At 31.6% G+C, this 22,485-nt stretch overlaps 1 protein-coding gene and 1 pseudogene across 1 annotated transcript; one reads left to right on the top strand and one right to left on the bottom strand.

The window, feature by feature from the left end:
* The first annotated feature begins 267 nt into the window (after window positions 1-267).
* On the top strand, window positions 268-4,869 carry LOC100783796 (probable flavin-containing monooxygenase 1; annotated as a pseudogene).
* A 4,702-nt stretch (window positions 4,870-9,571) lies between these two features.
* LOC100805697 (respiratory burst oxidase homolog protein E) lies at window positions 9,572-20,898 on the bottom strand. Its single transcript, XM_006586999.4, has 14 exons — window positions 19,943-20,898; window positions 19,212-19,371; window positions 18,066-18,114; window positions 16,787-16,900; window positions 15,874-16,296; window positions 14,192-14,575; window positions 13,684-13,779; window positions 12,750-12,865; window positions 12,488-12,661; window positions 11,878-12,037; window positions 11,593-11,796; window positions 11,164-11,292; window positions 10,969-11,047; window positions 9,572-9,897 (listed from the first exon to the last, which is right to left on the bottom strand). Exons 1-14 carry the CDS (start codon window positions 20,529-20,531, stop codon window positions 9,788-9,790), a joined length of 2,787 nt encoding a protein of 928 aa, XP_006587062.1. The 5' UTR covers window positions 20,532-20,898; the 3' UTR covers window positions 9,572-9,787.
* Window positions 20,899-22,485: the final 1,587 nt, after the last annotated feature.

Here is a 22,485-nt window from a genome sequence, read left to right on the forward strand (position 1 = left end):
GCCACCCATCAATTCGGTCGCCGAAGCAAGTTCGATGATTAATGTCAGTTGCAAATTCAGTCGCAAGTAATGACAAAAAATAGTTGGTCGCTATGTCGGTTGCTAATAGCAACTGAAATGCTTCGGTCGCTAATTTCGGTCTCTAAATTACAATTTTCTAGTAGTGATAAAATATGAAGAAAAATGTTCAAGAGATATAAAAGTGATTAACAAAAACAAAAATAAAAGTAAAAAAGAACAGTAGAAAAGGCTCCTTTGAAATGGAACATGACGTTCTTCGGACATGACGTGTGTTGTAGCGTAGAGAACACGCTAGCAATGGAGCCACGAGGTAGGTCGCGTCAAGCGCCATCACGATGTGGATCACAAAGTCACTTCACGTGCAGTTGCGACATACTCTTCCGCTGTGGAATGTCAGCGCCTAGCAGAACGTTGGAAGCTCGTTGGTCGTTGGAAAATGCGCGTCCACGGCAACAAAAAAGCACCACCAACACTAGTTAGAGTGAAAGTGTCGGTGGCATGGTGACGAAAGGAGAGAATAAAAAAAACCGTAGAGTGAAGAGTGATGGAGATTATTTTTGTGAAGGTGTAGGGGTATTTTCAACACTTTAAACAGATTTTGCTGATGTGTTAGTGATTAGACATTGATGGTGTGCACTCCGTCAGTCACGTCATCATTTCATAAGATGAGACTAATGACAGGTACTAAAGTAAAACATAAAAAAAATGTTGGGTACTTAAATGAAAAAAATGAAATTTAGATGATAAAATAAAAATAACCTATTTTCTAAGTATGAAAAAGATATTTAAACCATTTAAATATTAGATTATCTTAAAAAGAATTAGGAAGACGTTTTGTACACATTGATTAGGGTGTTGATTTATTAATAAGGTATGATCGGTTGAAAGGTAAAGTAACTAAAGTTTATGTTTTAGGTCTATCAACAAAAAAATATTTACTATTGTTTTTATATATGTTGACAAAAATATTCAACATATAACTTTTTCTTTTAAAATAAAAAAAAAAATCTCTTCAAATTTACTTGAGATCTCATACATCATTGGTCTGACCCTACAATCATATGTTTATAATGTTAAAAAATCGGAGTTCAAATAATTATATATGCAAAGTGGCATGAATATCATAATATATTTTTATTTGGCATTTAAAATCACGTCGGCTAATTAATTTGAATAAACTAAATTTATTTTAAAAAATTAAAAAATATTTCATCACTTTTTTTAAGTAAATTGTATTTCTCTTTCTCGAGAAATGCAAGTAATTGTCCTTTCATTTTATATAAAATATATATTTTCTTTCTTTCATAGATAAAATACACTACAATTTTCCAGTTTTATTTTTATTTTTTTCAATTCTATTAACCTCTACTAGAAAAAAAAAAAACATAATGTTGTTTAAACTGTTTGCAACAATCATGCATATTCCAAAATTTAGGTTTGACAATTTTTTTTTAAAACTGTTTGCACCTTCAGACAAATAATATAAACTCACTACGAAATTTTTTTTATAGTCTAAAATTAATATGTATTTATGATTTCAATCAATTTTTGTATAATTTATAGTTGAGTTTTTTAATTAACAAAAAATATAATAAAACTTAACTTCATATTACGTGGATATTAATTAAGATTATAATAATCTAGAATCCACTAATAATTTTTCTATTAGAAAAGGGGAAATTTAGTACTAAGAATCTAACAACGGTTAAAATGTCTCTCTAGTTTGCATTTCCGACAAAGAATCTTCTGCAGAGGAACTTGCCTAATCACGACTAATTCACAAATATTTTCATAATCACAATATTTACAAATATTTTCAGTGTTTATTTTTTTTGGGAAGGCAAACAAAATAAATATTATTAATAAAAGAGAGCAAGATCTCAGTCACAAGGTGTGAACAGAGGTCAGAATTACAAAAGATTGTGGGTAATTGTACATAAAAGTCACTCCAAGAATAACATATACCAGTTTCCATGGGGGGTAAAGTCCCCATAATAGAACTCGATCCTCGAGAGAAATCCCAGCCCAAAATCAAATCACAGTTCTAGACAAATAAGAGGGTTCGAAAGCCAGCCCAAAATATTTTACTGTGTAACGATAATAAGATTGCGTTTGGTTCGTTAAAAAATAAGGAACGAGATAATATAAAAATATTTGTTTAACTTTTGATTTAAAAAATGATTGAAAGATAATACAAAATAAAAAATAACGGACTGAACAAATACTTAAAATTTATAACTCACTAAATCTTGTACAACTTTTTGTCTGATGTCTAATAAAAATAAAAATACAATATTATTCCTATTTTGTGAGTTTTCATTATCCTAAATTTTTTTCTTTCCCCATCTCCTTCTCTAAACCTCTCTATCCAAACGTCGTACCTTGGCCACCGACGAGTGTCGTATGGACAGTTTTTGTTCTCCTTTTGCTCATTATTTCTTTCTTTTCATTATTAATTTATTCAAATATTCTCATCGTCATTTTGCTCCTTCTCACTATATTTTTTTTTCTTTGGGCCAACTCTGGCAGGGTTGCGTCGCACCAATGTGCTGTCGCTGCCATCGTTGTGACCTTGTGACGGCCTCGCACCGGCAAGTCCTGCACCCGGTGGTGTCAGGGGCTGCACCTCCTTTGTGGAGGTGTCTTTCCTTTGTTGCACCGTTAAGGTGCTTTTAATACACCTAGAGTTTTATAGTAAAATTTACATTATTTTGTCCAGTACATAAATACATCAAATAAAATATAACACAAAATTGTTTGTACTGTACATTGACCATCAAACAGCGTACGATACAAAAAGTTGTCATGTGACTTAGTTACTTGTCCAGTGCTATTTTGTCCGTCCTACCTTTTTAGTAAATTAAATGCACCCTAAAGTTTGAACTTAATATCTTAATATAACTACTTAAATCTCTTTTTTTTTATGAACAATTACTACTACTTAAATCTCTCACTAGTACTCCAACCCAAATAAAGTATAATGTTTATAAGTATATATAATCAATAAAAAAATTTAACATATAATAAAATAATTATCAAAAGGCAATCAAATACACGTTAAAATTGGTTTAACATTATCCTATATCTTGCTTTGAATTCATTGTATTTATTGATAGCACACACGGACATAAACTACTCTTGTGTATTTAAGGGGGTTTAGCTAAGTTGATTTGAGTTGTGGGTAAGTATTATAAATTTTCTGATATCAGATTTAATTCCTATAGATAAAAAATACTTGTATTTTCTTAAATTAAATTTTAACATCATAGCATACTTGGTGTTTGAAGGACCTCAAGGGCAATCATGCACCATGGTAGTAAGGACTCCCAATTGGATAGTTCCCCATTATTGGATTTGGGGATAACCATTTTCCATGTTCTACTCAACAAGATCTTCTCAATTCCTCCATGAAAGACCTAATCAAGGCGTACTCAAAGCCCTTTTGTGCCTCTTGTTATTTCTAGTGGTAAAATTGATCACATTCTTTACTAAATGGTATATTACAATTGTGAATAAGGTTTTATTTGAATAAATTTCTCAATAAACATTTATAAGAGGAGAAAAAAAAAGTATAAAATGAATCAAATTAACTTCTTGCATAAATTAAAACAACTTATGTATATTAGTTAAATGAGAAGGTTTCTATAAAAGTTGAAGTCTATAAGTTGATTTTAACTTATAAAATATGTTTAATTCATTTCAGGTACATTCTTATTTCTTCTCTTATGAATGCCTTACTCCCAAAGCTATGTGCACCTAATGACTTTTAATTGTTATGTCCTTCAACAGAGAAGTGGAATTTCAAAGTTTATTGAGTCCTACCTACTTTGGAAACTCCCATTGGACAAGTATGGGCTAAAACCAGACCACCCCTTTGAGGAGGATTATGCATCTTGTCAAATGGCTATTGTGCCCGAAAATTTCTTCTGAGACTAATAAGGGGAAAATTGTCTTCAAAAGAGCATCAAATTGGTCCTTTTGGAGTGGAGAATTGAATTCGAGGACAACTCTAAACTTGAGGCTGATGTTGTGGTTCTTGCAACAGGTTTTGATGGGAAGAAGAAGCTCAAAAGCATCTTACCACATCCTTTACGCAGCTTGTTAGATTACCCATCTGGTGTTGTGCCTTTATATAGCTGGAGGACTATTTTAATTTTTTAGTTATTATTCAGCACCTAAATATAAGCAAATTTAATTAACTTAATTAGGATTAAGAAAATTGATTAATTTCATTTAATTATTCTAATGACATTTATAAAATAATATTTTTTTTCTTCTAAAATATCATTTACTGAAACTTGATATTAAGAATAAAAAAGAGTCATTAAAATTATAATAATAAGTAATTGAAAGGTATTTTTGGAATAATAATTGAGACCCAACTGCTAAATCATTTTTGCTTATATTTGAGTTGTTTATATTTATATTTAGGTATTACTACTCTAGCTCTAACACAAATAATTGAGACCCAACTGCTAAATCATTTTTTTTTTCTATTGCAGGGGAACTGTCTATCCGTTGATTCCAAGTATGGCCTTTGTGGGGTATATTGAAAATGTTTCAAATCTAGCCACTTCAGAGATACGATCATGTGGCTCTCTGGACTTGTAGATGAGAAATTTGAGCTCCCGGCCTGGTGTTGAGAAGATGCTTTCACAAACACTTGAGGAGATGGATGTCATGAAAAGATCAACTAGGTTCTATAAAAGGCATTGCAATTCTACCCATAGCATCAACCATAGTGATGAAATTTGTGAAGATATGGGTTGGAGTTCTTGGAGGAAGAAGAACTGGATTACAGAGGCATTCAGTCCTTACAGTAGTGAAGACTATAGGAAAAAAGATTGAGAATTTGACAACCATTCTGTTTGTGGTCGCATTAATAATCCTAAGATGTGTAAGAAAAACAAAAAGTGTCCTGACAAATAAATAAATATTCAATGTGATATCTGTTTTAAAGTTTGTAGATTTATTCTTCAGAAAGTAAGTTTGAAAATATGCCGTTTTCAAGTGCGGGCTTTAAAAGAACATTCCTAAATATTGTTGATTCTAAAAAGGATGGCATTGTGTTGTAAAAAAACAAGGATGGCATTCTCATGTTTTTCCAAGTATGCTACTTTTCCATCACAATATTGGAAGTTAACATATAATACAACTAGTAACTTCCCTTCCCTCTTCCATTTTTACCTTTTAAGTTTTAATCATATTATAATTTGAATTTTGAAAAAATATTTCCAAAATATTAGATTATAACCAAACAAATTTATAGATTTAATAAAAATTAACGTTCGTATTCATAAAGTTCTTTGAGTTGTAATAACATATAACATGTAATATGTTAAAACAAATGTTCACTAAGTAACACTTTCATTGTCTACTTAAAATTAGACTACATATTATGTCTTTAACATTGAATAGAAGTCCACGGTATAAGGAAGAAGCTAACAATATATAAATTCCAATTTAGCAACAACCATGCGTCAGTGTCAAGACAGACATTACAAAATTGGAGTAATAAAATAATCTATCATGTAGGGAAATTCTTAATATACAATTAATCCCTAAATCAATAATTCTTAAAACAACCACTGATTGCAACATGTATAATACAAAAGGATTTAGAATTACCTGGATAGGTTGAATACATTTCATCCATCGAGTGAGTAGAGAAATTATTTTCATTCCAGTGTGCTTGATTTTCTATGATGTTTCAATGGGACAACAACACTGCAAGGTGGAAAGCATAAGAGTCTCTCTCTGTTAAAACTGATATGGGCTCACTTATCCATCATAGTAAGCCCACACACAAGGCCCATCACATTTATATCTACTAATTAGTTCTTTACAGTATTATAATATCAATTTTGGTCGGCCAAATAGTAAAATACCTTCTAATGAATAACGGTCAAATAACACAGAATCAAGAACAGTAAGGACCTCGACCTTTTTTGGTTGGCCAAATAGTTGGATACACATTTGGCTATAGTTTAATACGTCATAGGAGAATAACCTGACAATAATGTAACTATGTCATAATCATGATTACATGGGCAATTAACATTGATCATAATACAACAACTCAAAATGTTTTTCTTACATATTCTTGATAAATCAATATTTATATATAGATGTAGAAAGATATGTTTGAGAAGTAAAAAGTTTTATTGACATCATTTCATTTATAAAGAATTATTAATTTGAAAACTTAAAGATAAAAGACTGAATTTTGAATAGGAAAATAAAAGATTAGGTTATTTAAGATAATTATGTACAAAAGTCCATAGGTCCTTGAAGACTCATTAAGGTATGTATATGTATGAATGAGATTCTTGACATATAATATTGTTAATTATTATTTATTATGCTTAGCTTAGCAAGTATCCCACCTCACTAGAGATCTAAATGGCTCAATACTTGAAGAGAAAATCTTATGGGTGACCATGGCTCCTGTGAGCCACCCCAGCCCCTCTGCTTATGCTTCTTAGTAAGTTCTTTTTAGTATAGTAATTTAAAATTATCTCATGGTCTTATTGTTGCCTCTTTTTTGTGTAATTATTTTGTTAACTAATTTATGTCATATTACAGGACATTGGAAATTAGTTAGTGAGAGGGTTGAGCTTGCATATAGAAAGTGTGCAAATTCACTCATTTGTTGAGCACCGATATTTATTATTGAGAAATCAACGTCCCCACAAACAAAATTACTCACAACCACAAAGGATCGTGAGGACATAATAAAAATTATACCATAGAAAAATAATAATAAACACAATAATTTAACGTAATTCGACATTTCTTGTCTACGTCCATGGAATAGTTTCAAAAAGTATTTCACTATCACAAAAATGGTTACAAGATTGTAACACACCTCAAATAGTGTATCACTCTACAAACTCGAGTACCTCACTCAATGGTTACGAGAACGATAACACTCTCACACAAAGACACTTTTTTCTCAACAAAGTGACTTTGTTTCACAATCTGTCTTCTCACACACTCTCTTTTCATGTGTTGTGTTTCTCCACTAATTATCTTCTCTATTTATAGTGAAGTTTGCCAGCAACTATAATAAATAAGCTTTCTTGGAAGTTGAAACAAAAATAACTTTCAATGCATCCATTCAACTAAGGTTCATATAGTAAAATGCAATCTTCTACTTTGCATTTAAATTACCTAAACCTTAGTGATAAAAAAATTCAATTCCCAATGTGTATGCACCTTATCTTTTGGCTTGAAACTCTACAATTCTCCCCCTCAAACCTAAAGAAAAAAATCCTTCAATTAATTTGAGAGTGAACAAACTCGCCCTCCAATAGATGTATCTCCGAATACTTCTACAACATTAGAAAACTTCACTTTCTTCTTCACTTTGCTTTCATGGTTCCTTTTCAAGGCTTGACCATCCAAATAGCAAAGATTACCTTTATTTTTCTGTTCTCGCAGCACCAAGTGTCTCCCCTTGTACATTTTGCATCCCCACTTTGAACCAACATATTTGTACCCTTGTGATGTCATCTCCCCCATATAAATCATATTGACAACAACAAAAGGTACAAACCTCACATTTGGGAAAGTTTGAATAGCACCATCATAGAGCTTCATCCTCACGCTCCATATGCCTTCAACCTTCATTTTTCCATCATTCCCTAACTTGAAATGGCCGAATTCTCCATCGGTTTTCAAAGTATCAAACATATCTCGATATCTGCAAATGTGCTTTGAGGCAACAAAATTCATCACCCATTTTGTTTTAGCAACCTAATCATTTGTTGCCAAAAACACATCATCTTCATCTTCAACACTTTTTACTACATTAGCTTGGAAGTTGGCGCCATCTTTGTTCATATCTTTCAATTTCTTCAAGTCCTCCTTCATTTGTTTGCACCTCACTTGCACATTACCATTCTCACCACAATAGTAACATTGTATGTTACTCATGTCTCGTTGCAAACGCGATTGCGATTTTGATCTTCCTCTTGGCCCATCATGTCTCCTTGAATGATTTCTCCCCCTCTCAGACTCCACCACAGCTATTGCATTGTGATCATCAACATTTTTAGTTCTCATCATTCTCTCATTTTCTCTAAAAGTGACAGTTACCTCATCCAAATTCAAAGTTAATCTTCCCACAAGCAATGTTTGAACCAAAGCTTTGAAGGACCTTGGTAGTGAGGCCAACAACAACAACGTCTGCTCCTCATCAGAGAGTTTATCATCTGCATTCAACAATTGATATACTAGCTGATTGAACTTGTTGATGTGGTCATGAAGATCTCCTTCCATCTCCATTTTGAGTTGATACAACTCCATTTTCAAACATAGGCGATTGGTTAGCGACTTTGACACATAGATATTCTTGAGCTTCTCTCACAAGGCCTTCGGTGTTGTCTCCTTCAACACGTTGTGTTTTATCTCGGGAGCAAGGGCTAACCGAATCGTGCTCACAATCCTCCTTTGGATCTTAGTCCACTCAGTTTCATTTATAGAAGTCAGTCTTTCATCTTCTAATGTTTGATCAAGACCTTGCTGCTCCAAAAGGTCTTGAATAGTACTCTGCCAAATCATAAAATTTATTTTTCCGTCAAATAACAGTATCTTAAACCTTTGTGTGCTCCCGACCATAGCTTTGATATCACTGTTGGGAAATCAATGTTCTGATACCACTGTTGGCAAATCAACGCTCTAACACCATTTTGGGAAATCAACGCTCCCACAACACAAAATTACTCACACCCACAAAGGATCGTGAGAACACAACAAATATTATATCATAGAAAAATAATAATAATAAACATAAGAATTTAACGTGATTCAGCACCTCTTGCCTACGTCCACGGAACCGTCTCAAAAAGTATTTCACTATCACAAAAATAATTACAAGATTATAACCACTCTAAATAGTGTATCACTCTACAAATTCGAATGTCCCACTCAATGGTTACAAGAAATGATAACATTCTCACACAAAGACACTTTTCTCTCAACAAAGTGACTTTGTTTCACAATCTCTCTTCTCACACACTATCTCTTTATGTGTTGTGTTTCTCCACTAATTCTCTTCTCTATTTATAGTGAAGATTGCCACTAACTATAATAAATAAGTTCTCTTGAAAGTTGAAACAAAAATAATTTTCAATGCATCCATTCAACTAAGGTTCATCTAATAAAATATAATCTTCTACTTTGTATTTAAACTACCTAAACCTTAGTGATGAAAAAATTCAATTTCCAATGTACATGCACCTTATCTTTTGGTTTGAAACTCTACATTTATCTACTTTATTTCGGAGTGAATTGGGGTGAAAATAAGAGATAAATAAAAAAAAATATAGAGAAAAAGTGATAACTATAACCACCGATGAAAAGAGTGAAGAAAAAAGATTGGATAGAAATGAAATGAAAGAGAAAATAGATATATATATATATATACTGAGAATTTTCCTTTTTTGGCAAAGGTTTATGAGATTTCAGATCATGCATGTGTTTGCACTATTATGCATGATAATCCCTATATGAAATTCTGCAATGTCTAAAACTTGCGTAAATGGTGTTTGCCTGACATTGAAATGGATGTATACTTTCATCTGTTATTGGATTTTTTTTTTTTGCTGTACTGTATTTGTATATCAAATACTATAATTACATGTTACCTTGCTTCCTTCCTACCAAGGCCTCCACATTTCTTAATTTCCCTTTTGAATCGTCTAATTTGTAGTAAATACAAAAGAATAATAAGCAAAAGCTGTTTAGATTTCATTTCCCTATATCAAAAGTACTCCTTGTGAAACTCGAAGCGTGTAGTTGTCTTGTGGCTCAGCTCCAGTGATAGCTTCTTTAGCTCCTTTGCCAATACTGGCATCCCGCAATAGAACACCCCTGCAAGTTTTATGCATCATCATTTGCTAGTTAAAATTTACAAATATTGGGAAATAACAAAATAGGATTGAGCTTTATAAGTGTGCATCATAGTACTTGTCTACTGCTCATTCGTACCTATGCATGTGCTTTGTATGCAAAGAGGATGGCTTGTAATTGACAACCATTTCTGTTTTAAATCTTAATTGTTGATACTTATGTTCATTTAGGAATAATTAACTACTTGACTCTTTAGTCATATTGAAAGAGTGGTTAACTAAAACATTACTAATCATTGACTTAATTAACCATTGAATTGTTTTCGGTGGAAGGTTAATTTGTATTACATTACTTCTACTTTGATTTCTGTTATTGGGAATTATAACATGTAACATCATTAAAAAAAAAGTCATAAATTCGAAAGTAATTTTTAAGCATCAGGATCATTTTTATTAGTATAATTTTTATTTAATAAAAATTAAATTGTTAGTTTACACACTATAAATTTATATTATTAATATGATATATCAAATTTACTCATAGTGTTTTGGTATAAAATATAATATATATAATTTCTTTGATAGAAATATATATATATATATATATATATATATATATATATATATATATATACTTTATTATATCATAATGTTGATGCTGCATGTAACATATATATAGTTTATGTTTTGTTAGCTAGACAAAAATTATACCAATAAATTTTCTGCCTACATAAAATGATTGGATTTTTTTTTTCATTTAGAAGATATTCATTTCTTCATCGTGATCTATTGAACACAAATAGATCCATAGTTCCTTGTAAGTTGGGTTGTTTTGACCAGTGCATGCTTTACTCTGTATTATCCATAATTTCCACCGGCTACTACCGCCCATCTCTGTCTTCATTTTTGTCGATCATTTTTAATTCTAAACATATTTACAGTGTTGTGTGGCCAATTATATTTATAGAGGACTTATGGCCTGACTCTCAAGTGAAGCGTAGCATAGGCAAGTAGTTATTTGTTATCCCAATATTGCATGAAGAAAAATCCTTTTTGAGAGAAATGGTTCTGCCCTTTGTAGAAAGTAATTTACCTACTGTAGCAAACGGATGTTTAGCGGCAATCTTGGTGAAAACTTCTTTCCAATTAGGCCTAGCAAAGTGTGTCCTTACCTGCAATAGAAAAACAATAAATAAAAAATGGTCATGTTTAGGTGTGTAATTACTATGAACTTAAAACAGTAAAACTTGTTAATTATGTTCACAACTTCAGGTATTGAAGATCTTACTCGAGTTCCTGATAGGATGTCAACGCCATGTTTGGCATGGTTCAGTGCTTGGATCATGGTGATTAAGGTTGATCTCGCATCCCCCTCTTCATAAACGCTTGTAAGATAGTTATGAAGCTCAATTTGACCCTGGCTCATAGTAAAAACTAAAAATTAAACAGAGAACGAAAAGCTGCTTCGTGTATATATGAAAGGTATAGTATCGAGAAATTATTAGATAATCCAAAATTATCATAGTCCCAACTAGTCTCTACATAACACGTAGTTAAATATTATTAATTGTTTTGGTAAATTGAAAACTTTGAGTACATGCCACCTAGTTGTGACCATAGGCATATGGTGATCCCTGAGTATCCAATAATTTCTCGTATAATCTATCAGATAACTATTTATAAGTAGGGTTATATCTTTATAAACATCTTATATTACTTTGTGGTCCATTTCTGCAACTTCATCCATTACTCCTTTAAACCATTCAAAAGATCCAGGTTCCCTAGTGACCCAGTAGAAATAAGCATTTGTAGTCCTTCGTGATCTCTTATTTCCTCCTGGAGTTACATTTGAAGATGTAAAGCTATTGGAGCTCTCGTCTGATCTGGTTGTTTGACTTGTTTCTGTGTTTGACTCCTGCACCTGACCTTATGAAAATTGAAAACTTAAGATAAAAGTGGAATCAACTTTCTGAAAAGGGAAGCAGAGTTTGGATATTAGTACCACTAGTTCATCCATTGCTCTGGTGTTATTGAGAAGATCTCTGAGAATGCTGATGAAAGGAGTTGCTCCAATTCCTAATCCTATGAGGAGTAGTACATCAAAATTCTGGTAGTCTTGTGCTGGAGCTCCATAAGGGCCATCAACAAGTAGTCTCGGCTGTCTGTGAAACAAAATTCTACTTTGTATTATAATTTATGTATGATATCATAATTTGCATCTAGGTAAAATATATTTGAAATCTCTCAAAAAAGAAAAAAAAAACGTCAAAATTGACTTTAGTCTCTATATAAAAAACAGTTGAACTGTAATAGATTTTGTTATTGGCCCTTATACTTCATATTGGACTTGGCCAGGAACCAAATTCATCGCATTTTTTATATTAAAAATACAAGATCAAAACTACTGGTTTTTGTTTTTTTTTCCATAAAAATCAAAGATCAGTATCAAAAATTTACAACAACTCATGCATTCTGGTCAACCAATTGAGTTGGACCTTCTTTGTCAAAACTACTGCTTTTAAAGTGTAGTGAATAGAACCAATTTTGACCAAAACTTGAGCTACTTAAAACACATTTTACCCTTATGAAAAATATAACTGGCCTTTACATACCCTCTTTGATCCAGTTGCATCAGTTCACCAAACGTTGCCTGACAATTAACTGAAGGTAATTTGTCATCTTCTTTAGTGAGAAGATGCTTAAGTTCTTGGGTCCAGTCTCCCACTGTGCGAATGTGAACACTTAGGTACTCATCTCCTGGGGCAGAGGTAATGGAGAATGGGTGCCTAAAATATATTTCAAGAAGATATTTGATTTGAATTTAATCATGCCTACAACTTTGATAATAGACTTGAGAACTAGAACCACACTCACCATTCAAAGGGAGAGACTTTTGGGCATTGTAAAAATATGTATTGTCCACTTTTGTACTTAAATCCATTAGGCTTGGACATGAGTAAGCTGAACACATTTCCTGGTAGTCCTGACACCTGCTAGATCAAAGTTAGTAAATTTCTACGGAAAAATGCTTCTCTCATGTTACATTATTGTATCATCCATGGTATGTCTTTATTTTTTTATCAAAGCAGAAAGAAGTTAATTGGGAGAAGGAAAAGGGGAGAGATTTTCTTTCCATTATTTGAACGTTTAATCTTTGTTTGGAAGATTAATAAAAAAAAGGAAAAAATAAGAAGAAAAAACGGATGAAAAGATGGTGGAAAATATGAATTAGTTTGTTGCGAGGAGTTGAGCATAGACAGAAAAAAAAAATTATTTTTCTGTCCTTATTCTAAAACAGAGCATAAAAATAACAGAGCTTTTAATCTACTCAATTGATCTTTTTTTTTTTTTTACTGCACTCAATTGATGTTATAAGAGTTAAATAACAGAAGTTATTATCATTTGAAGCAAAATCAACATAACTCCCTCACTTTTTACTGAACAAGCATAGAAATATTTCCCTGCGTGAAGCATATATAGGTTTCTTTTTTTTTTTCAATTCTATTTTTCTTCATGCCAGATATATAAAAAAAAAACACATTTTTTCCTTAAAATCTTTTGCTCCAAATTTTTTTTCCATAAATTCTTTTAAACCAAATACAAGTGAAGAGGATTCGCTTTCTCAAATTCAACCATGAAATGCAAAACAATCAATCATCTTGTTGGGAGAAAAGGCCAGTAGTAAATTTTCACCTGAGAAAGAAAAGGCTAGTCTTAAATTACTTTCTACTCACATGTAGTTTTTTCCCATGCTGCATTCATCCACGACTAAAAGGTATAGAATAAAATACGAACTTGTTTCAGTTACCTTCAGAATTTTTACTGTATAATGTGCTGATCTACGAGTGCGTAGAGTACGCTCCGCTATGTACAGCAACAGTGGAACAGAAATATACATCCATGTCTGAAATTAAAAGGAAATAACAAGATTAGTGTATCTACTTTAGACAACATTCACTTATACCATACGTTAGTGCATGTTTGGCTTTTGGTTAAAATTATGGCAAAATGCTTTCTAATACAATCTAACATATAAAAATAAAATAAAAATAAAAATAAGAGTCTTGATTCTTTTATAAAAATACTTTTGTCTCAAATATACCTTTTTACTTAGTTTTCAAACATGTTTATATAGGAACACTTCGAGGAGAAAAAAAAATATTTTTTTAAAACATTATTTTTTTTAATTTATGTACAAATTAACTTTAACTTATGAAATAAAAAATTATTTTTTTTAATTATTTTCTTGTCCAATAAGTTGTACTTTGGATAAGCTTACTCTAGCCCTTAATGTAGATAGCAGTTGAAATTCTTACTGTTTTCTGGTACCACCGATGGGTCAAATACAAGAACGTTCCATGGACGAGAAGCAGAACATAGACCAGACCAAAGAGGTGGTGAGAGTACCAAAACGCATTGAAGCCTGTCAATCTGTTAAAGGGTGAAGGAAGCCTGACTGCGTTTCTCCGGAAGTGGTGAGTGGCCAAAGTGAAAGAGATAGCCATCAAAACCACCATTGAGATTCCGGTTACGCCTTCGACTCCGGTCAGAAGGGATTTGTATGTGGGTCTTTTGTTATGGAAATCTGAAGATATGAGTGAAAATTTTTCTGGAGATGAGTTCACAAGGAGGGGGAAGTCACATGCAAGATGATTGCCTGCATGAACGGCGATTCCAACGGCTATGGCGAATGCAATGATCTGTAAAAGGGATAGGGACATAATCAAATTAATTCAAAAAGGAATTTATACCAGCTTGATTTAAATGTTTGTCCCTTTTGGAGAGCATGTAGACTAATATGTCAATAAGAACCCACGAACAGAGCATAGAACTAGCAAAAAATGAGTAAACCTAGTGTTGCGTTCTCTGAATAGATCTTAAAGTAATAAAATTACAGTTGTTTAAACTTATTTCTTGAAATAATTATTTATTTTAATAAAATAAATTATTTTTTTAATTATTTTTTTAATGTGTTTGTCTAAATTAATGTTGTTTAAAGTTTTTTATTTTAAAAAAACAAATTCTATCAGCTTATTAAATATGTGTTTTAAAAAAAACTTATTTTAATTTTAAATAAACTAACTCAGAAGAGTATGTTTGGTTTCAGTTTCAACAGAATCCCCTTAAACTCAATCCACTACTCATAGTTTTTCTGATTGTGTATTTGAATGTGCAAAATCTTAGTTCAACATCCTTTAAACATATATTTAAACACACACTAGGTAATTCCTTAAGAATTAAATATTCATCAATTTAGTCCTACATTAATATATTTTATTAACATTTAGGAACTAATTTAAGCTGTTTTGAAATACTTAAGAGACTATTTATTATGATTTCTAATATATTTTTTAAAAGAAAATAATTTCTAATACTTGAGAGATTATTTATATAATTTATTTATTTCAGGGACTAACTAAAAGAGAATAATACTTAAACAACGAACTTGATAGTTGACCCAGCAAAAAACTTAGTTAGAATGGTAATGGGATAATTGCTCTCTTCTTCCTCTATGTTGATCTAGTATTTATGAACCATTTATAGCATCATATTTTGTGTATCCCACCTAGGATGTCTTACACTCTTACTTGACAGTTGACACTAGAGAGACAAAAACAATTTCCCACTATTTAGTAATTAAATTTTATCCAAAATCTATTAAGTTGTGAAAATTATTTTCAAAAATAAGTATTTTAGAAATATAAAAAAACAGATAGATGAGACATTTTCATCTTTATCAACTTCTCTAACAAATCTACATTCTGCTCCGTATCTTGTATTATCCTTCCCTAAACAACCTTATTTAGTGATATTTTAAAACTTATAAACAATTTCTAAAAATAAAAATCAAACACACCCTAAATAGAAAGTTTGCACTTCCTATCAAAGTTTAATCCAGCATTTAGTCAAAAATCATACCATGATGTTTAGCGATTAATTATTTGTCAACTGTAAAGAACTTCGTTAGTATTTAAAATCCAAAGATTGCACCCTTTACCTTGTGGAAATTAATGTTGTCATCAAAAGGGACAAATTTCCTGGCTCCTGTGGAACGAAGCCATGTCAATGTGTTCCTACAAACTGGCAAGAGAATGAGAGCCATGTTGAGCTTCAGTGTCTCTGCAGCACCCTTAGCTATTGGTATGCAATAACTCATGACTTGGAAAGTTGATCTGTTTCTATACTGGTAAAATTTCCAGGCAAATAGGCAAGCAGTGGTAACCAACCATAGTAACAAAATCCAGCCCCTTCTCCAATACTCTAATGCAAGACATTGAAGTGTCCTGCACAATCTTTGTACCTCATTTTTGGGCCTCAAATCGGGCATATTTTGACTCCAGTTTACACTTGCGGTGCTGAGTTGTCTGCTGTAGTTCATGTACCTATCCTTTTCTAGTAACAACATTTCTAGCTGCCACAGCTGAATAAAGGACAAAAACTTAAGGGATCAAGAAGGGGCAACAGAAAATTTAAATACAATATAATCTCTTAAAATTGGATGACACGAATTATAATGTGTTTCAATTAGCTTCAAGGTGAGAAATAATCAATTAAACGTTCATAACCAAGATAATATAACAAGAATTTAATAATTATACACTAATAATATAAAATAATTTTATATTATTATTTAATCATAAATCATAATTGATATAAATTTTTAAGATAATTATTATAAAAATTAAGAAACTTGTCATCTATTTTATCAGCTTAATACATAACTAAAAGTATTTTACAGTCTTAATACATAACTTTTTCTCTCGTAGTTACTTCTATTACTTTTTCATGATAATTTTGTTTGATATAATTATTCTTGTGATGTTATCTAAGCACACTATCAGTTGATGATTTTTTTTAGAAGTAATTAATAAGTTTATTGTTTCATAATATTCTCGTCGTCCCATTCTTACCTCGATATAACCCAGATTTTCTGGATCTAATTCTTCCATTATTAACGCGGCGTATCCTTCAGCTTGTTCTTTTAGCTTCGATAGCTTGTTCGCGGAAGCACTGAGCATTATGAGCTGTAGAATAAGATTGAAAACAGAAACCATGATCAGAACGTAATAATCACAGCAATAAGAAAAAAAATATAACACAAATGTGCCCACGATCTTATTATTTAATAATATCTCTCTCTTCTTCTTTTTAGAAGAGTCTCTCCTTATTTTATTGATTCATGAATATAATAATGTACTTTTAATTGTTGTGGGCTACAATGTTAACTTCTACAGTTTTCATTAAATTAAAATTTTATCTTTTTCCTGAGTGATAAACCACCGGTTTCCTGAGTAGACTAACTTCTACTCTGATACGTAATTGTTGGCTGGCATAATAACATTTTATATACGGTAAGAATGCATATAAATTTTTTTTATTAAATAAATCATTTTTATTTATTTATGTAAACACATTAAAATTTTACATTATTGCGTAATCATTTGAGTTAAATTAATATTTTTTTGTTCATTCTTCTTACTTTCGCTTACCAATTATATAATTAAATTATGAAATCAGTTGGGTTTGACATAGATGTTATTTTCAAACTAGTAGATGTAATAAAATTTCTAGATATTGGACAAGTTTAGCTATACAACGTCACATCAAATTGTGTGTTCAAATCCACTTGAAGTTTAACCTGTCGTTCCTTAGTTAACATTATTCCTACCGTTTGTTTCTTTCTTAAATCTTTTGCTTAAAGCGTATAAAACTTTACCTTCCTAATTAAGGTCGTAAATATTGGAGGGTTAACGAAGAACAAAATAATAATAATAAGCTATTCTCACCTAATTAAACTCACCAAAAAAACAAGTTCTCACCTAATTAATCAGTTCAAGACAATTTCAGAAATTCTTATTTTCATTTCCTGTTTCTTTTTTGTAGTTTTTTTTTTTTAAATCTCCCTTTCCGCTTTCCTATATCATTTTAAAACTCTTTAGTGCCATGTAAGTATTTTTTTTATAAAATATTAGTAAATTTTATTTTTTATAAGCAGAATAATTTTATTAAGAAGCGGTACCTAAACTTAACATAAGATGTGCTAAGAGTTAGAAACGATTAAGAGATATAAGAAATTATTCTGAAATAATAGTATTTTTTATATAAATTGATGATGGTGACACTTCAATAAATGATAGTAGTAAAGAGTTTGGTGGATATACGCATGTTCTTTAAAATCTTAAATCTGACCTCTTGTACTTCTTCCCTAGTAATTCTTCCGTCTTCATTACTGTCTGCCCTGAAATAAATAGAATTTTTAATTTAACATTTAAACAATAATGTCAAAACATTTAAATTCCTAAACTTGCTGCCTTCATGTGTGGGAATAAGCAAATACGTAAAATGTTAGAATCATAATTATACAAAATTCTACAAATGGCAAATATAAATTCTATACACATGATGTTTCAAGATTGAGTGAAATGAAAGATTATATGTTGGTGTAAAGTAGTACATAAAGATAAGATTTCATTTTGTTTGTCTAATTAACGATTGGAATTGGAGGATGGGGTGGGATTTGAGGATGATAGGAATTGAACCCTGCTTATTTTCAACATTATGTCCCCTAAATCTACTATTTGAGCTATCATATATGTGTTTAAATAAACGTCTAATGGTACTTGATATTACTTATTACATTCATAAACTGGTTTACTTGAATTTAAGATTTCTTTATGAATTTGATTATCTCCTTTTACCCAACTATATATAGGACAATCCTGCAGTTAAAGCTAAATGGCTTTCTTAAACTTCACTTTATACTAATTTACATAAAATTCTATGTATACTCGTGTGTTTCAGCAAATTAAACTTAGAAGGAAAATGACAAAACTCATGCGATCATGCTGTTGACTTTTTAGTTTTCTCTTTTATATATATAGTAAAAGAAAAATAAGGGGAAACATCTTTTAAAAAAGATCACACATAAATCTCTTACATAAAAAAAAAACGTAAATCTCATTTACAAACTAAATATTTGAGCAAATATCCTTTTTAGACAAAAAACCTATATTCAGTTTTGTCATGAAAAAATTAGGTTAAAATTTATTTCTGTTCATATATTCATTTTTAAGTTATAACTCTGTTAAAAGTGATTTTATAACACTAACAAACTATGATAACCAAATTAAAAATAATCATACATACAAAAGCATAAATTAAAACTTTGTTATCTGTACGAATAAATGAAAAAAAAAATCACGTATAAAATACATTATCCAAACATTTAATAAGCCATGAATTCTTTCGTCCGGTGATGGAGAAAAAGACACTGTTTCTTAATGGCTCTAATGAAAATACATACCGATCGTAGAAGAAGGTGATGAAATTACTTACATGTCAAAGAAAATCTGAAGCCGAGCATCAAAACTCTGATCTGAAATTTGCAACCAGAACTCATGCAACTCTTCTCTGTTTATGCTGCTCACTCTCCTTTCCTTCCTTCGAACCAATGCGTCGAATATACACACTGCAAATTCCTTCGAATCCTCCATTCCTTATAATATCAATCAATTTACCAAATTTGTAATTATTTTAGTAAAATTGCATCTCTTAATCTACACACATGCAACTCACTCAAAATTTAAAATTATACCTTCGGTTTAGTATTTATATTATAAAATCACGCATGTTGCTATTGCACATACTAAATTAATGATGTTGATCATGTGATTTTAATTCTTATCCTTCTTTAGTATATGACAGCAAAGTTTGAATTTAACGTTGGTGCAAATTATTCAAACTTTAATTTCACTACTAATCCGATTCTAAAAATTCATTTACAATATGATCTTTTCATTCTAATTTCATCAAATTTTTGGCCTAATCAAAATTGAGCATCCAAATTATCTGGTGTGTGTTTGGTTACCGGTTACGTTCACCTAAATGTCGTGTTGAACGCTAAAGACATTCTCAATTTTCATGCTTTAGAAAGTGTAAACTTCCGTTGGCAGTGATGCAATAAAACTGATTTCCAAACACACTAAAATTAAGATATTCAAGAAAAAATTGAATCTATTTCTTAATTCACCTTAATTTTTTTATTTCTTATGATTATATTTCCTCACCTATGCATTCACCAAAGTCTTCACGAGCGAGTAAGCCATCCTTGGCCAACACGTTGAACCTTTCTTCCACCTTCCGACACAGCTCCTCCGTGGCCTCGCCGGACTTGCTGATGAATCTCAAACCTTTCAAAGCTCTCTGCGCGCTCGACCTCGTCCGCTCAAGCTTCACTCTCATTTTCCGCGCGTTTCGCGCCGTCACCAACGGATCCTCCACGCTGGCGGCGGCACTCTCCACCGACGCCGACGACATCGACCGCAGCCACGGAAACTTCCTCCGAATCCTCGACGTAATCGAAAGACTCCGCGCCACGCCTCCGCCGCTTCCATCACCGCCGGCGGTGCTCGACGACGGCGAAGCGTTCGGAGCAGAAGACGGCGCCGGCGCCACGTTGCAGAGCACAACGGCGTCGTTTTCGAGCTCCAGCGTGATCTCAACAAGCTCCTTGTGATGATTACTCCTCAGGTCGTTGAGGAACACCGGCAGCATGGCGCCATACGCATGTCCTCCGGTCACCGGCGACGAGGCATCAAAATTTTCCGGCAAATCAAACTCGCCGGTGCTGCATCTCCGAAACGACGACGTTCTCATCGAAAGTTTCAGCAATGCGGTTTCTTATTTTCTCTGTTTCTTTCTATAATTCTTTGTAATGAATTTTTTTTCTTTCTCTCTCTCTGGAGAGAGAGAAAGAGAGAAGGTTTGAGTAGTGCAAGAGGGTCTTTGGTTCACACGTTTGGGCGTGGAGGTGTTTTTTTTGTTGTTGTTGTTGTATTAAAGAGAAAGGAAAAGACAACGCAATGGGTTGGAAACAAGACAAACACCTCTCAACGAATTTGCGCACACGATTTCAACGCCAATGTAGTCTTGGCGCACCTACGAGAGTAGTAGTTGGGAAATGGGATCCTTCAATTTCTCTGTATTTTTTTTTTTACTCAAAAAACAAAACCAAATAGCATAGACACCCCACACACATTCTTTATATATTGCTTCTTCATCCAGTTGTACTTGTACTTCCAATTATAAGAGGCGTATCTTTGTGCTTTTTGTATTGCATTTCTTTTTGTCAACATCATATTAGTATAGAGTATCTTTTACTAATGACAAATTAGTAATTTTGGAAAGAAAACTTGACTTGTATTATTTAGATTTTAATTATTTTTTATAAAAAAAAATCGACCCAAATCTTCTTTAAAGAGATCAAAGTACTACTCATACTAACAAATTATGAATTATTAGTTTTTTGTATTGTATTTGTTTATTATACTAATATGTAATCTCAATATATAACTTGGCTTAAAATTTTAATCACAAATATAGAATGTAGTAGTATGTATGTCTTTGTCAATAGTTTCTCTAAAGCCTTTGGTACTAGCTAGCTCTGAATTTTGCTGGTATATTTCCTCTTTTCTTTTCGATTATTTTTATAATAGAAAAAGAAAAGGACATGAAGTACATTCACTTGATTTCTCATTTATTACCAAATTCAAACAAAAAAGGAGGAAGATACATTTGAGTCCCGAAATTGACCACTTTACTTTATAAAACAGGCAGCAAGAAAGTTAAAAGATTTGCTTTTGTTGTTATATTATTGATGCAAAAATATTACTAACTCTATCAATAGCTAATTTTTATTGGGAATCTGAGTGACGTAATATGAGGTGTTATTTATTTTTCAGCAATAGTTCAGATTTCAGATTTTAATTCTAAAGGGTTGATCATTAATAGTAGAGATCGCATGCATAGGAAGGAAGGGAATTGCTTAATAAAATTTAGTAAAAGGGGGTAGTTAAATTTTGGTTGCCATAATAGGGTGAGTTCATGAAAGATGGATAGGGAACAGGTCAAGGTGTAAGGTAAGTGAAGGCGACCTAGAATTGGATTAACCAAAGCCAAATTAACGTAAGCAATGGTTATGGAGAAGGGGATGTGCATGTGTCACAAATTAAAATATTCCCCTTTTGCAAACAACATTGACACTTTCCAGCGACAGGGGTTGAACTATATATAAGCTTTTCTTTAAAGTTGTTGAAGGCTATTACGTTTTAAATTATTTACATGTCTCTCTTATCACTAGTTAACATAAATCGGTTGTAACATACAAATTCTTCTATTATAAATGTTTGGATATCTATCAATTTCATGATGATTCGTTTGACTTTTTTCTCTCCTTGTTAGATAAATTTCCAAATGAGAGGGTGAACATGTCATTAACTCTATGTAGAATATACAATATTGTGGTCAATATATATATAAGAAAATGTGTGAATTATTCAGTGAATTTACTATTCAAATAATCTAAGTTGGTAGTACAAGTTGTAGACATATCTACCAAATAATTATATTGTCGATCAGTTAAATTACAATTTAATTTAGATATTAAAAATATTATATTAAAGAAAGAGAATTTCATATTTAGAATTAGAATATGTGGTATTTCTTATATAGTAACAGGCTGTACATACTTACAATATTAATGATTACAATATTAAATTCGTAGTAAGTATATTTTGGGTTTTACTATCAAATTATTTTTTATTAAATTGTT

Source organism: Glycine max, chromosome 9 (genome assembly GCF_000004515.6).
Source record: "Glycine max cultivar Williams 82 chromosome 9, Glycine_max_v4.0, whole genome shotgun sequence".
Lineage (NCBI taxonomy): Eukaryota > Viridiplantae > Streptophyta > Magnoliopsida > Fabales > Fabaceae > Glycine > Glycine max.